This window comes from Rhodamnia argentea, chromosome 11, assembly GCF_020921035.1.
Source record: "Rhodamnia argentea isolate NSW1041297 chromosome 11, ASM2092103v1, whole genome shotgun sequence".
NCBI lineage: Eukaryota > Viridiplantae > Streptophyta > Magnoliopsida > Myrtales > Myrtaceae > Rhodamnia > Rhodamnia argentea.
Window position 1 is genome coordinate 6879089 of NC_063160.1, and position 16312 is coordinate 6895400.

Below are 16312 nucleotides of genomic sequence, written 5' to 3' on the forward strand. Positions count from 1 at the left end.
CCTGTCGCCCGCCCGTCTCCCATCGCCGGTTACCAGCCACCCATCCCTTGCTAGTCACCCACTGTTGACCGTCGGTCTCCGTCCACCGGTTGCCTCTCTAGTGTCCCTTTTGCCATTCGTTCGTTGTCTGTTGCCCGCCGCCATGCGATGGTCCCCGACCGCTAATCGCCATCCGTCGCCGGTCACCTCTCTCGCGTCCCTATCCCCAACTTGTGATTTTCAATCGCCGTTCGCCGGTCACCAGCCCCTAGCTACCAATCGCCGGCCACTAGTCATCGGTCGCTAGCCGCCCTCCGTCGGTTGTCGGTGTCCAGTCCGCTAGTCATCTCGCTTGCGCCCTAACCGCAAGCCACCGGTCTCTGGTCCTTCGTTGTCATTCGCCCATTGCTGAACGCCAGCCACCGATCTCGCGCACCCATCGTTGGTCGCCTCTCTCGCCTTTACCCTTGGTCGTTGCTCAATGACCATTAGTCGACCGACATTCGCATGTCTCTGGTCATCGTTCCCCTTTCGCCTGCCTCCGATCTCCGTCTGCCCGTCACTGTCTGTCTGTCTTCATCCGCTCGTAGCCGACCACCGGTCTTCGGCAGCCTAACTATAGAAATTATGTGTTATTATCAAATGCGTGTCCTCATAAACTCGCCCAGAAATAGAAATCTATTTCTAACCATAAATAGAGTTCGGGATTAAAATGATTGTCATTCGAGCCCTTAAAAACAAATTGGCAAAAGTGAATATGCATGGTGTGTATAAAAAAATTAATATTTTAATAGATTAATCAAGACAATCTTATTAATAAAAAAATGAATAAAGGAAGATTAGTGTTGGATTGAAAAAAATTAAATTTTGATATTAAAATATTTCAAGATTGGAGATCCCTTTAGGAAGATTATCATTGGATGGAAAATTTTTTAATTTTGATATTAAAATATGTGAGGGATTGTGTAGATTATGTAGAATTATTAACTTGCACTTTTACCCATGGAGTAACTAGTAATTATGGACATTTCAGAAGAAAAGTAAAGCTTGAGATCCCCCAAATTTAGAAGGTCCTCTTCATATCACATAACAGTGTAAGTTAGCCATTTATCGTAAAAATATCGCAAGTGGGAATATACCCACTGCTTTTTTTATTTTATTCACGAAAATCGACCACTTTCAACTATAGTGCATGCCAAACTGTGCTGTCTTCGATAATGTCAACGTGAAACCTTTCTAAATTTGAATCCGTCCACTTTTTAGAAATCAAGCACGAGCGGATCCGTGTTACCATGCTGGTGAGTATATTTGCTAAATTCAATGCCAATAATAAGAACACATCTACTTATTGATAATTTCATATAAAAAGATTAATTTTTTATATAGACTTTCCACAAAACCGAGGACAGCCGGCGTTCATATCATCAATTTTCAGTCAAAATTGGCCGGATGGACTCAATTGGTAAAATTTGAAAAGGTTTAGAAGTCGTTTAGAAAAAAAAAAGGTTTAAGACTGAATTGGCATAATTGCAATATATTTTCGACTTTTTTAGTAATTTTCATTAACCTTTTCTCTTCCTAACTACATAAAAGTTCCTTTAATTACGCAGAAATGAGAATACGAATCTAATTATCTATTCTAGTAGTAGTATCTATGGAAGAGGGGTTTTATATTTAAGTATAGTTCTCCGCTTCTCTTCTACAAATACCTTAAAGGAAATTCTTACTTTTAGGACATTTTCCCCACAATGTAGAATGTAGAATGAAGATAAACATGTAATTATCTGTTGTGTTAGATATCAAAAAGGGATAAAAATAGTTTACGTAATCGTATGTTGTTAACATATCCTACAATTTCGCATGAAAATAATTTATTTAGTAAATGAAGAAATATTCACATGCTACAAGACTTCTGGTAATTCATAGTAAAAAGCAAAAATCAAATTGTGACAAGGTGAAGAAATTCATATGATGTGATGATATATAAATAAAGTAAGGAAAGAAAGTTAAATCAACAAAAATGGTGGAAAGAAGACGAAGGTGACTTTAGCAGAGGAAACAGAGAACATGAAGGTGAAAAATGATTTTTTTTTTTTTGTGCCAAAGGAAGAGTTTCTAATATAAAAGCAAAAATTCTACTATTTTTATTTATATATTTAAATAAATGAAACTGTTCATTTATTGCTATCTGTCTAATCAAATTCTTGCACTTTCAAAAAATATTTTTTTGATGAAGTCCTTCTACTTGTTAAATATGTCTAATCAAAGTCCCTCCTACATAAAATCCGGCCAAATTTCGTAACGGTCAGAGAACACTAGAGCATGACATACATGTAATGTCGCATACGTAGATACCCTTCCTGAGGTGTAGACAATGAACTGATAAAAAAAACATTAGATATCTTTTATCTCCTACCAAATATCTATCCATAATTCATGTCGGTATTGTTTATTTTATGTTACGCGAAATTTGATCCGGCAGAATTTTGAATCAAAATGGCATGATTAGACATTTTGTTCGAGTAAAAGAACTTGATAATCAAAATTAAAAAAAAAACTGAAATTTGATTAGATAAGTAGCCAAACCATAGGTATAAAAGTAAAAAAAAAACTTCCACCGTTTGGCTTCAATTTGGTTGAAAAATATAGATTCAATGTCTAGCACGGGAGAATTTGAAGAATGTGGTACCCTATGTGATAAGTCTAATTCATTAAGCTTAAAATATTCGATATAATATATTTTTGTTTGCTGATGGCTTTTTTTTTTTTCTTTTTTCTTTTCAATCATCAAGAATAAGACAAAGGACAAGAGTTTTCAGCTTTCGTTTGAAAGAAAGTAAAATCGCCCATGATATAATTCATGGAGTTGGAGTTCTATGAACATCAACATCACTCGCTTCAGATGTGGTCGGATCAACAGTATTGCAATTTACTTTATCATATCCTTTATAAAATGGGTATTGATTTTCTTTTTTATGAAGAAACGGGCTTTACCATAGGATAGGCGTAAACCAAAACACCCAAGCTTGAATTATCTTCATTTTCTCGATTAATGGGCTCCAAGTAGATCTCATTTCAAATAAGAACCTCAAATGACCATGGCAGTTTCAAATGAGAGCCTGACGACAACTAACTAAATGTTCAGCTCTATCATGGGCATTTTCATTCGAAGACAATTTTAATTATAAATTTTTTTTTTATTTTCTTTTCCCTCATTTCTTTTTTGTTGTGGCAAGCGAGGGCCCGGCGACCCTCACCAAAGCCCTCGCGGGCCACCGGCAAGGTAAATCCTCGCCAAGCCCTCTCTAGACATCACAATTTCATGTTCTTATTTGAAACAAGATTTACATCGATCTCTTATTCGAGAAAATGATGGTACTTCAAGCCGTTATTTGAAATAAAATCCGGTTCAAGTGCTTATGCGAGAAAACGAGAGAGCACTCAAACCCTTACTTGATTGACAAAAAAAAAAAAAAAAGTCTTATTTCCTTACGTGAGAAAATGAGAGCATTCGAATCCTTATTTGATTGACCAAAAAAAAATCTTATTTGAAATTTTTCTAAAAATAAGACACCCTTATGCGAAAAAAAGGCACATTCTTTTTATATAAACAAATATAGGTTCTCCATGTTACTGTGTGTGGACCCCACTCGTGCATGCGAGAATCCCACCACTCCCCCTCTTTTCACCTTTTACTCTCATTTCTCACTGGCCTGGCCGGCTCTTCCGGCGACACCAACCAACACTCATCTCGTTTTGGACCGCCTGCACCTGCAAAAGTAGAGAAAACTCTCTCTCTCTCTGCCCTCCTCTGTTTCCACTTCACTTTTCTTCTCTGCCATCTTCCACATGTCCCTCTCTCTCTCTCTCTCTCTCTCTCTCTCTCAGCTTCGGCCCCCATTCAACTTATTTCCTCTCTCTCTCTCTCTCTCTCCTATAAATCTCTCTCTCTCTCCCTTCATTCTTTTCCCCTCCAACCAGACATTCCCGATACCTCTCAACACCCTTTTGCTCCCCACACCAAACTCAAATTCTCTCTCTTCTTGGAATACTGAAGATGGAAAGGCTATGTCACGACGACGACGACGACGACAACGACATTGCAGAGGAAGAGGACGAAGACGAAGACGAAGCGTTGTCGCTCTCCGACCTCCCGCTCCCTTTGGCCGGCGAAGACGCCCGAGATGGTGGCGAATCGAGAACGGAGGAGGGTCGTCGGGATGATCGAGATCGAGCCGGGCCAGGCGGGACGGAGGACCCAGAGTTCGATTTCGGGTCGCGGGTTGGCGGGCCTCTCTCCTCCGGATGGCGGATGTGCGCGGCAGACGAGCTGTTCTTCCAAGGGCAGATCCTGCCTCTCCGCCTCTCGGTGGGCTCGGACTCCTTGCGGGCCGACGCGAGGAGATCCGTCTCGAGATCGGATTCCATGGAGATGGGGTCGATCAGCACCCGGGTCTCGAGCATGGGCAGTAGCAGAAGCAACAGCCACGGGAGCAGTCGCTACTCATCCTCATCGTCCTCGCGGTCATCATCAATGACCAACTCCTCCAGAGCCAGCTTCAGCCGGGTCAACCCGTTTCACGCTCTCCCGAGCCCGAAGCCCCAAATCGGGCCTTCCCCCGGGAAATTCAGGACCCTCAGCCAAAAATCGCCGCCCCCGCCGTCGTCCATGTGGGAGTTCTTCAGGCTAGGCTTGATCCGCACGCCCGACATTGGACTGGCCGAGTTGAAGCTCCGCAAGAGCGCGGTCAACGGCAGCGCCGACAACCAATGCTTGATGAGCCGCAACAGCAGCAGCAGCAGCAGCGACAGCAGCATCAACAATGGAGGTCTCGGAAGCGGCGCCAACATCAAGATCAAGAACGCTGAGGAGAAGACGGACGACAAGAAGAAGAAGAAGACGAAGACGAAGCAGAAGAGCAAGAACAGAGAGAGAATCTTGAACGGGTCGTTTCTCGGCGGGTGCAGGTGCTCGGTGGACGCGGTCTCGTCCAGCGTCTTCGCCGTGAAGAGCGGCGGCCAGGCGAGAGCGAGCAATGTGGAAGACGACGGCGAGTTGGTCGGGGAGATCGGGCTGATGACGAAGAAGGTGACGGAGGCGAAGAGGAAGGCGTCGCGTCATCGAACGTTCGAGTGGATAAAGGAGCTTTCTTCGCATGCTACATATCCTGTCGACTCTTGATCTCGCATGCGCCTTCTGCTTTAATCGATCTTGATTACTTTTCCTTTCTTTTGTCGTATTGTATCTTTTAGTCTTATTCCAATGGCATTTTAAATGAAAAAAAAAATGCTTAAATCCCCCACAATCTCTCTCGCTGAATTACAAATTCTAACCCATAATATAATGCAACATACTTCTTCAATACTTAAATTTGGTTTTTTTTTTAATTGTAACACCAATCACAAACTGTCATATTACTTGATGATTGCTTTTAGTATTAGTAGCATTACTTCTAATTCAATGCTTGTCAAAGGTTAGTCCCATATTAAAAGGCATACGTTGGACTAAACGGAGATATCACGGGAAAAGTGTCAAAAGAGTCGTAAATCTATTGTTTTGATGTCAATTCAGTCCTAAATCTCTTATTGGTGCCGGTTCAGTCCTAAATCTTTTATTGGTGCTAATTTAGTCATAAACTTTTTGCAGTTATACCAACTGAGTCCTAAACATTTGCATTTGTGTCAATTGAATAAACGGGCCAATTTTGGCCGGAAATCACCGACGTAAACATCGGTGATGTCATGTTAGACAACCGACATTGATGTAGCAATTATTTAATAATATTTTTTAAAAAATTAATTTTTAGTATTTTTTTCCTTTTTTCTTAAAATTCGGGGTTTAGGCAACGAGGGTGGCACTGGGCAACGGCCTTGCGCATTCTTGGCGAGGCGGCCCTCGCCTAGATCTGGCAAGGGCGGTGACCCTCTTCCATGCCCAATGAGGGCCAACCAACCCTCGCCAGCGGCGGCTAAGGGTAGGCCGACCCTCGCCCAAGGGCTAAACCCCAAATTAAAAAAAAGAAAAAAAATAATAACTAAATTTTAAAAAAAAATTATTATTAAATAATGGCCATGTCAGCGCTAGCCGTCTTACGTGGCATTGTTGTTGTCCATGCGAACGATTTTCGGTCAAAATTGGTCTAATTGACTCAATTGATACAAATGCAGAAGGTTTGTGACTTAATTAGCACAAATACAAAAAAGTTAGGACTAAATTGGCACCAATAAAAAATTTAAAACTGAATTAACACAAATACAATAAGTTTATGACTTTTGGACACTTTTCCCGAGATATCACACATAACATGCTCGAGATAACCATTTTTGAGAAATACTTTGTTTATTTAAGTTCGGTTTTGAAAAATTAATATGTTGAGTGTTGGGCTAAATTGTTACTGAGTAAAATGACTATCTTATTCAAATGCCCACTTACAATTTGTTAGATATTATAGCTTGTCAATTTTGTCAGCCAACTTTAATATATCCTAGACCTTTCGGAATGGTCATAAACTTGTTCATTAACCTATATATGATAGGTTGGATTGTTATTTAGGTTAGTTATATTCAATAAATGGGTCGAAACATAACATGACAGTTAAATGGGTTATAAATGGGTTGGAAATGTGTTATAAAAAAGTTTATGACTTATTTAAATTCAATCCATCTTTATGACTCTCTCTTCATTCACTCTTGCCCTCACTCGATTTCTAGCTCGCTCACTCCGCACTCCCACCCGAATTCGGGTATGACTTTTCCTCAGTTGGATTAAATATGAAGTTGCTTTAAAAATATGAATTCGGGTATGAGTTGCTAAATATATATTATAATAAATAAGTCAAATTTCTCTATATAGATGAGATCATTTATGATGCCATCCAAATTCGTTTCCACATACCCTTGATGAGTCTAGTATATCCAATTGCACTTTTATCAAATATCATGTAAAAGAACCATCATCAAAATGATATTAAACCAAACCAATCAAAATCTTAAGACGGCAGTTTGTGCGATGAATTTGTCCTTTCAAAATTATTCACATGATTAACAAGCAGTAATGATTATCAGGAGAGCCTCCTCCTGTAGTGATTTTTTTTTTCTTTTTGTAAAGTTCTTCTGGAACAAAAGCAATGGTTGAGACTTGACAGGATTAGATTTTCCCCTCTTTTTTTTTTTTTTTCGCTTTTTTTCGGGGGTTGGGATGTAAACTAATGATTGAGAATGTAAGAGCGTGATGTGAGGAAATGATACAACGTCAGAGGTTGCGGGCGTTAGTGGCGGTGCATGTCATGATTAAAGTGTGAATATTCGTATTTTCTATGTTTCTTTTGTGTCTTTTTTTTTTTTTTTTCCCTTTCCCGTGTGACCGCTGGGAAAAGGTCTTATCTTGTGCTCGTGAGCTCACTTGAATCTCAACCGTCTAAAGCTGTGGAGCCCACATGAATTTCACATGATCGAGCGGTCGAGATCGAATGGGCTTTCGACAACATCCTTCTCAGGGTACGACATCTTTGCGATCGTGGAGGGAGGGGCGGTGGTGGATCGTGCTTTGAAATATGGCGAGGCACTCTTATGAATGCCTCTCTCTGTTCTTGAAGTGAAAAAGCTCACGCTCGCACCATGATGAGGGAGAAAGATCATGAGAACCCGAGAAGCATGGGGGAAAAAAAAAGGTTGGGGAGGAACGCAAATCACTTGCTGGCCGTCGAAGGAAAAGCAGATCATTAAAAGGTTTTTCGGGCAAAAGGAAAAACACAGAAAAGGTTATGTACTCGAAAAAAAAGGGGAAAAAAAGAGAGGCTTTCGACCGATGAAATTGTTAATCTCTTCGAACGGCCGATTGATCTTGAACCACTTTGGAATCCTTTGAATTTCACTTCGTTAAATAGTCTAAGGATCGTGGATTGCTAAATGTAAAAACCCAGTTGAGTCACATTATCTTTAGGCTAGTATGATGGCATCATCTAGACCGTTATTTTATGCACTCGAAGACGCCTCTATATTATGATAGACCCGTCTAAGAGAAAGAAAAAGCTTTTGCAGGCTGTACCAAGTTGATTCGCTTTTCATATTTCTTGTTTCGTATGCTCGTCACTAATGATGATGTGAGATTCGGTGATCGGTCGTGGTTATGCCGAAAAGCGGTACACTCTTATGTTCAGCGTCCCCCAGTACCATTATCGTATAGAAAACATAACAACTCTACTAGGTTGAAAGAGCACATAAAAAATTTTGTAAATCCCATATCTAACACTAGATTGGGAGAGAAGAGCTGCAAAAGTGATACCGGTTTATCACAATATCACTTTCAGATAAGTCGATTGTTGAAGGCAACAAAAGAGTCTTGAAAACTTGTGAAGCACTCGACTATCTAGAGCAAGCATCTCGAGCTGGAGCTAGCAAGCGGATCTTAAGAGAGTAGATTCTTTTAAGGCCCTCGCGCTTTAACCTTTAGAGCTGGGGGTTGTCTTTTTGTTTTTTTTTGGGGGGGGGGGGGAAAGAAGGTCCCTTTCTTTGCTGACTTTGGACATGAAAGTAAATGAATGGATATAAGGCTAGCTCCACTCGACATAAATGCTTCTTTTAGGCCTAACATGCCTATTAAAGGCAGCAAAGGCATTAGACAAGATTGTTATCATACCTGTTTTTAGGAAACCACATCTTGAATGGGTGGGTCTTTTTTTTTTTTATAATCCAGGATCCGTAGGTCGTAATCGGATTAACTCACCACCACCCGAAGGGCAGCGAACATCCTTTCCGACAGCGACTATACACGGAGGGAGGCTAGCCATGCACTCACTCAAAGAAAGGCCCCCCACTTAAGTCCGAGAAACGCGTTGGGAGGGTTTTGAACCTTCGACTAGCTTACACCTTAAGGCCAAAGAGCTTAAAGCTCACCAAATGCGTCATGCCCGTGGTGGGTCTTGAATGGGTGGGTTGATGACTAGCCTTTTCCAAGATGCTTTGAAATCCTTGAATTTGTAATTTTTGTTGGCGAAAATGAACAATCGACTGTTGAATATATGTGTGTGTAGTTTTTAAGATTTAGGTTGTGTAGTTTTTAAGATTTAGGTTATTTTCTTTGTCTTTATCAAGAACTACTTTAATCCAGTACATCGATTTACCACTTAATTCGGTATGTAAGAGATGGAGAAACAATTCCATTCTCGATTATATAGAATGATGCTTGAGGGATCGATTTTTGATTTGGCCACATTTTATCAATACAATAACGAGTCAGCCGATTAGTTTGTTGCTCGCTTCAAAAAGGCTAGAAGTATGTGCCTTACTTTACTCCCGAGGAAAGAATTCACAAATTTGGCTTTCAATGGACTGAAATTCAATTTAAGAGAAAAATTCCAAAGACCAAAAGGCTAGCTCCACTCGACATAAATGCTTCTTTTAGGCCTAACATGCCTATTAAAGGCAGCAAAGGCATTAGACAAGATTGTTATCATACCTGTTTTTAGGAAACCACATCTTGAATGGGTGGGTCTTTTTTTTTTTTATAATCCAGGATCCGCCGATCGTAATCGGATTAACTCACCACCACCCGAAGGGCAGCGAACATCCTTTCCGACAGCGACTATACCTGGAGGGAGGCTAGCCCCGCAGCTCACCAGAAAGGCCCCCCCACTTAAGTCCGAGAAACGCGTTGGGAGGGTTTTGAACCTTCGACTAGCTTACACCTTAAGGCCAAAGAGCTTAAAGCTCACCAAATGCGTCATGCCCGTGGTGGGTCTTGAATGGGTGGGTTGATGACTAGCCTTTTCCAAGATGCTTTGAAATCCTTGAATTTGTAATTTTTGTTGGCGAAAATGAACAATCGACTGTTGAATATATGTGTGTGTAGTTTTTAAGATTTAGGTTGTGTAGTTTTTAAGATTTAGGTTATTTTCTTTGTCTTTATCAAGAACTACTTTAATCCGGTACATCGATTTACCACTTAATTCAGTATGTAAGAGATGGAGAAACAATTCCATTCTCGATTATATAGAATGATGCTTGAGGGATCGATTTTTGATTTGGCCACATTTTATCAATACAATAACGAGTCAGCCGATTAGTTTGTTGCTCGCTTCAAAAAGGCTAGAAGTATGTGCCTTACTTTACTCCCGAGGAAAGAATTCACAAATTTGGCTTTCAATGGACTGAAATTCAATTTAAGAGAAAAATTCCAAAGACCAAAAGTTTGCCAATTTATTTCAATTGACAATGCAAGTGTCCAAGTACAAACAACTACTCGGCAAAGAAAAATCGAATTTGCTGACGATAAGGGGAATTTGCTGACGATAAGGGGCACATTATGATTCTTGGTTATCTAATTTAAAAGAATCAAATAATCCATGAATTATTCAATTCTTTTAAAGGGGCATATATTTGTAACAAAAAATGATCAATTTTTGGTTATTATTGACAAGTGATAGACTTAGTTGATGAGAAAAGGGTTTAGTCATTTATGAACAGAATTGCTGATAACTTGATAATTGCTAGTGAAGTCATTGACGACACAACGTGAAGTTATCGACAGGAGTCTTGAAGCTTCTCGATAAAGTTATAGATATCAATGGTGAGCAATCGACGTGAAGATAACCATCGAGACGAAAATACTCTTTGGTCATTTATGTCATGTCTCTTCATGACATAACTTCTAGTAACCCCTAAAAGGAAGTTATTTGTTCTTTCAAATTTAATCACAACCATGTGTAACCGCGGTTGGTTAGAGTTCTAAATAACCTGAGTGTACACTTTGTAAAGCTCTCATTTCAATCAATGACATAATTCAACCTTCTTTATTTTGATCTTTACTTTCTGCGGTTTATCTTTTTCGTGACTTTCAATTCTTGTACTTTAGTTGTAGTTTCCGGATCTTCGTTGTTGATCAACTTCGACCACAGTATCTCTCTATCATCAAACTTTGTTGTCGATCAAATTTTGGCAAAGTGACTTGTACTCCATCTCGATTAAATTTTGACGAAGCATGTCTCTTGTCGTGACCTTCTTTTTCAATTCGGAAGGGGGGGAAAGCAAAGGTTTATGGGTGTTGCCTAAAGGCGCAAGCTCTTCCAAGCCCATTCCTCGCACGGTGTTGGATTTCAATTAATGTTCTTCACAACCTAAGTATTTCTAGGAGTTGTCATTGGCTATTTGGGGTGGGATAGAAGCCAATCGAGACGCAGGAGTGTTGCCTCAATTCCTACGCGATCAACGATTCTAAATTCGGAGACTTGATTACGCTAATGTCTATCGGCACTCTTTCGGTACCACCGACTAGTTGGTTGTTTACCTAAGTAATCACGCAATCTTGATCCCAAATTGATCTTAAATGTATCACCCATACTAAATGATTTCTGCGACTTTATGTTCTTTGATATCTAAACCAGCGCTAACCTAATTTAGAAAGGGAATCAACAATCGATTTATTGAAGTGGGATGCGGTAAAAAAAAAAACACTCAAGTAATTAAAAGCGCCTAAATTAAGGTATGGGAAGTAAAACCGATACTCATCCGGCGAATAATGTACATGGCTTTGTTCTGAGCCCTGGGACTGCGACCCCCATGAGCTAAATTGCAGTGGAGTTTGATTTTTTTTTTTACCAAAAGATTAATATCCTACACTCATTAAAAGGAGAAGATTAAATCGGTGCTAACTAAATAAAATTAAGCTAAATCTAAAGCTAAAACCTAACACTTTAAATAAGGCCTTCATTTAACCAAATTTCTAATTTTTCTAATTTTCTCGATTTTTTTTTGGAAATTTTGAATTTTTTTATTACCTTTAATATATAAATTTTGATATTATTTTGACCCTGAAAACAGGGAACTGGGCCGGGTCCTGTTCGAATGCGGACTAAATTTGGATTCTCGGGCCTGGCCCAAGGACGAGATCTGGGCTCAATTACGCGAAGCCTCTTTATCTATTGAAACTCTCAAAAACCCATTTCACGAAAACTCGAACCCAGCCCAAACATTCATTAATTAAGCCAAGCCCAGGTTCATCTAATTTAAACCAAGCCTAAGATATATAGTAGCAAGCCCATTTTCCTTTTCTTCTAACTATGAACGTGAGCCCATTTTTCTGATTTTCGTTTTGTTTTCTTTTGTTTATTATTGCTTCCCTCCTTTTTAATCCCATGGTTTCCTTTAAACCTACTGAGAAGTGAGAACGGCCCCCACCTCCATCCGGACTCCCCACACCAAAATCATCAGAACAACGAAGAAAAACTTCACGGTCAATCGCACTCGGCCGCCAGCCCCCACAGTGAGCGTCTCTAATGGCCGAAATGCCGCCATCGCGTCATGAATTCATCCTAGGACCGGCGCCCGCATCACAGATTCGACATCACCACCTCGCCGGCAGCCATCGTCGAGCGCGGCAGGAAATCATGCCAATGGAGAGAAGAAAATGCGCGACGAGCAAACCGGTATGATGAAACACTCGGGTCATTGGTTTCGAGTTGGCCCTTGAAAACAGAGGTGGAAAAGCCTAAAAAGAAAGAATAAAAGAGAGAGAGAGGGGGGGGTTAAGAAATGCAAAAGTCAAAGGATTTTGAAAACAAGGTTATGAACAGTGCAAGTTATTGGAAGTGACAAGTACGTTCTTGTTTCGAATACATTCTTTTGCTTTGTTTCTAGTTGTTTTCCTTTGATGGCGGAGTTTTCAAGGTTTTTTTTTTTTTTTTTTTAATAAAGGAAAGTGTAATGCTAATAACCTCCTTGGAGCTCTGGAATTGTTCCTCAGGCAATTCATAAGCTCCTCGAAGGACTTGCGCATGTCATCGGAGAAGGCAGTTATTTTCTCCGGTCGCCATGTCGGAGCAAACATTGGCATTTGGCTCCTTTCTCTAGAGTTATAGAGTTTACGTCTAATTACGACGCCTTCGTGATGGGCAGTTTATAGACGCTAATAAAGGGTTAAATCCTTGAAAGGGCGTTGAAACAATCTAAATTCACATGAACGGTTACTTTCGAAACTGTCAAATGCAAAAGCCTGATTAACCGTAAGATAAAAAATGTTTTCTTAACGGAACCGATGGGAGTGCTTTGACGGAAGATCAAGCCCAAGTAGGGATCCCAGCCCAATTGATCGGCCGGGCTCTAGTTTCGGAGTTGATTCGGGCCGGGGCACGATCAGCCCAATCAAAGTGAACCGGCCCGGAATTCACCTCAATTCGGACAGGGGAAACGAACTTTGGTTGAATGTTTGACGCCGCTTTTTGTAACGAATCCACATTTATTCTGTGGGGCGGTGGTCGATTCTGATCCCGAACCGACCCGAATACCACTTGCTTTCTTGGTCAATGTCGCCCATCTTCCAGGCGCGTCACGGAAACCAATGGTCAAAGAAAAAGGGGGAAGAGTTCACGAGGAATTTGCTAAGGTAAGTTGCAATTTGCTTTCTTTATCGCTGAGTATTTTTAATTCTGGATAGTATGAATTGAACTACATCACATGATTCACGATAGTATCAGTCTATTTACAATTAAACCAGACGGGTTCTTATCAAGGACCGTTAAGGGTTGGCTCGTGTATTCATCGGCGGACCCAAACAGAGCTGGGGTCGGTGGTCGCTGCCGCCCTTCCATCGTTAAATGTGCGTCAAACTTCATCTTGCGAAATTTTCACGTGCTTGGTCCTAAACAAGACCTTAAAAGGTTTCATCCGAACTTCGGGATGTTGAACTTCGGGGATATTTTCGGGGATGAAAAGAAGAAAAATACTTTCTGTTAATTTGGAAAGTGTGTTTATTCATTGGCGGATCCAAGTGGAGTTGGGCTCGGTGGTCGCCTCCATCGTTAAATGTGCGTTGAATTTTATCTTGCGAAATCTCATGTGCATTTTTCTTTCATTCTAAAGCGATCTTTTCATTTCACTTTTCTCAATTAATCTCTCTTCAATCGACCTAAATACATCAAACCCCTGTCTGAAACTCACGTGCAAGTGCAACATATACTTACAAAACCAATTAAAGTTCATCGCTGTCGAGACGAAATCGAGGGATGAAGTCTATAACCTCGACAGCTTCCCTTTTCCATAGTCAAGAGATGGGTTTCCAAACCACTCATAATTCATTGTTTAACGATTTTTAGATCAATTATTCTTGTTGTTAGCAACAATTATGATGTTCTTTTCCTTAATTTTATTGGCATCGCTCTTGATTGTGCATGTATAATTGATATCATGATTATGTTGAACAAATCCATTTTGCAAGTTCGTTATTATGAGTTCCGCATTATTTCTTTCATGGTACAAGAGTATGATGTCTTGAGTTGATATTTTTCCATAACCCTTATCAGCCACCTTTATTACGTATTGCCACGCTTAATACTAGGCCAAAGTCCAGCTTATAAGTGAGGAAGAGTGTTAGAATATTTCAATATTAAACCACACGTTTATTTAATAGCTTAAACTTATAAGAAGTGATACCACAAAATCTAACATGGTGTCAAAGATAGACAATTATGAGGAAATTTTGGGTGCACCAAGCATACATTACACTTGGCACACACCCAAGTGCACACCTGGAGCATACCTTGCATCTCACGTCATCTCTTTTGCAATTACGACTTAATATCTCTCTTGAAGTTAATCCGTAACATTGATCATCTCTTTGATGGTGACGCACAGAGCCTGCACAACAACCACGACAACAGCTTCTTGAATGACTATAGCCTCTGCTGCAAAATTTCCATATCAACCGTGACAATATACAACAGTCACGTAAGCAGCCACGTCAATGTCGGCCGGTTCTCTTTTCAGTACATCAAGCTGCATCGATGATCTATCCCAAGCGCTTTTCCAGAATGTTTTCTCAAACTCCAGTCGCCTTCTTCTAAGTCACTTAGGGGAATATCATAGATGAATAGGGTACTTCCTTTATTCTTTATTTTCCAAGGATTGTGAGTATATTTTTCTTGATTGTGCATATCCATAACTTTTTTTTTGGTTGAACATATCCATGATTGAAATGACTTGATTTGGCTCCCTCCTCGAAAGAAGTTTTTATGAGAGCCCTATCTACCAAAATTTTGACTTCTGATTTCGACAAATATTGAGTCCTCCTTTTTCCGGACAACGCATATAAAGAAACTCGCCAATTGTTAAGTAATTAGTGAACCTATGGGAGATGTTTATAACGAGTTTCTATTTCTTTCTTCTATCTCCTATCTATTTTATTTAGTTATTTTCTAGAGCAATCTCTTATTATCATTGGTACATCTACATTATTTCTATGTCACCTATTACCGAGTCAAAAGAAAGGGATGACGACCTAATATTGCCATTAGTCAACCCTTAAGTAGATATTGTCTTTTTCTATGCGGGGTTCTAGAAATTTTTTTTTTTAAAATCTAATTTACGTCGTCCTCGAGACAGAGACATGTGTATATTCTAGGGAGCACCGTCAAATCGGCAAAATTCAGAAACCATTCATACACAAAAACCGGAAGAAAGACAAATCATTTGTCATGTCGTCACGCGGGTCTCTCCTTAGTCAATCCAAAACTGCTCCTCATGGCGTGAACGAACCACAGAAGAAGCGATCGATCTCATGGGGATCGTGCAAGAGGCGCACAACGTTCGGGTCCTGGGGTCCGGCGACGAGACCATCGTCCTCGCACATGGGTTCGGGACGGACCAGTCCGTGTGGAAGCACCTCGTGCCCCACCTGGTCGGCTCGTACTGGGTTGTGCTGTATGACAACATGGGGGCGGGGGACGACCAACCCGGATTACTTCGACTTCGAGCGGTGCTCGTCCCTCCAGGGCTTCGTGTATGACCTGCTTGCGATCCTGGAGGAGCTGGGGATAGCCCAACCGTGCATCTTCGTCGGCCACCTGGTCACCGTGCCCTGCCACATAATCCAAAGCGTGAAGGACTTGGCTGTGCCGGTTGGAGTGTCCGAGTACTTGCACCGGCATCTTTGGGGGGGGGGTGGTGAGTCGATCGTCAAGGTCATGTCGTCGGATGGCCACCTGCTGCAGCTGAGCTCGCCTGAGATGGTTGTTCCAGTGCTGCTGAGGCATATCCGCGGCAACATCGCAGCCTAGTGAAACTTACTTTGTCCTCTTCGTTTGAGTTTCATTTTTCCTTTCTGCAACGGAACTTAAGTAAACAAAGAATAAGAAGAGGTATCCTCAAACATCGGTACTAGTGGTTGTATCAAGCGAGGCAGGATCTTTATTGCAAAATCTGGTCGGCTCTTTCCTTGTTTATGTCAACACCAGTTCAATCTGCTGATGGGTGAACTGTTCCAGCAGGAACAGGAGAGCAAGAATGTCGGAAGAGTGTCGTGAATCACGCAGTCAATCAAAGAAAATAAGCAAAACTCATAATT

At 40.8% G+C, this 16312-nt stretch overlaps 1 protein-coding gene across 1 annotated transcript; it reads left to right on the forward strand.

Annotated features, from left to right (window-relative positions):
- Nucleotides 1-4002: 4002 nt before the first annotated feature.
- Nucleotides 4003-5277, forward strand: LOC115742157. Its single transcript, XM_030676282.2, has one exon. It carries the CDS (start codon nt 4037-4039, stop codon nt 5159-5161), a length of 1125 nt encoding a protein of 374 aa, XP_030532142.1. The 5' UTR covers nt 4003-4036; the 3' UTR covers nt 5162-5277.
- Nucleotides 5278-16312: the final 11035 nt, after the last annotated feature.

What these genes read in the sequence shown, in the direction of transcription:
- LOC115742157 (XM_030676282.2), top strand. Translation starts at nt 4,037, where the DNA reads ATGGAAAGGCTATGTCACGACGACGACGACGACGACAACGACATTGCA.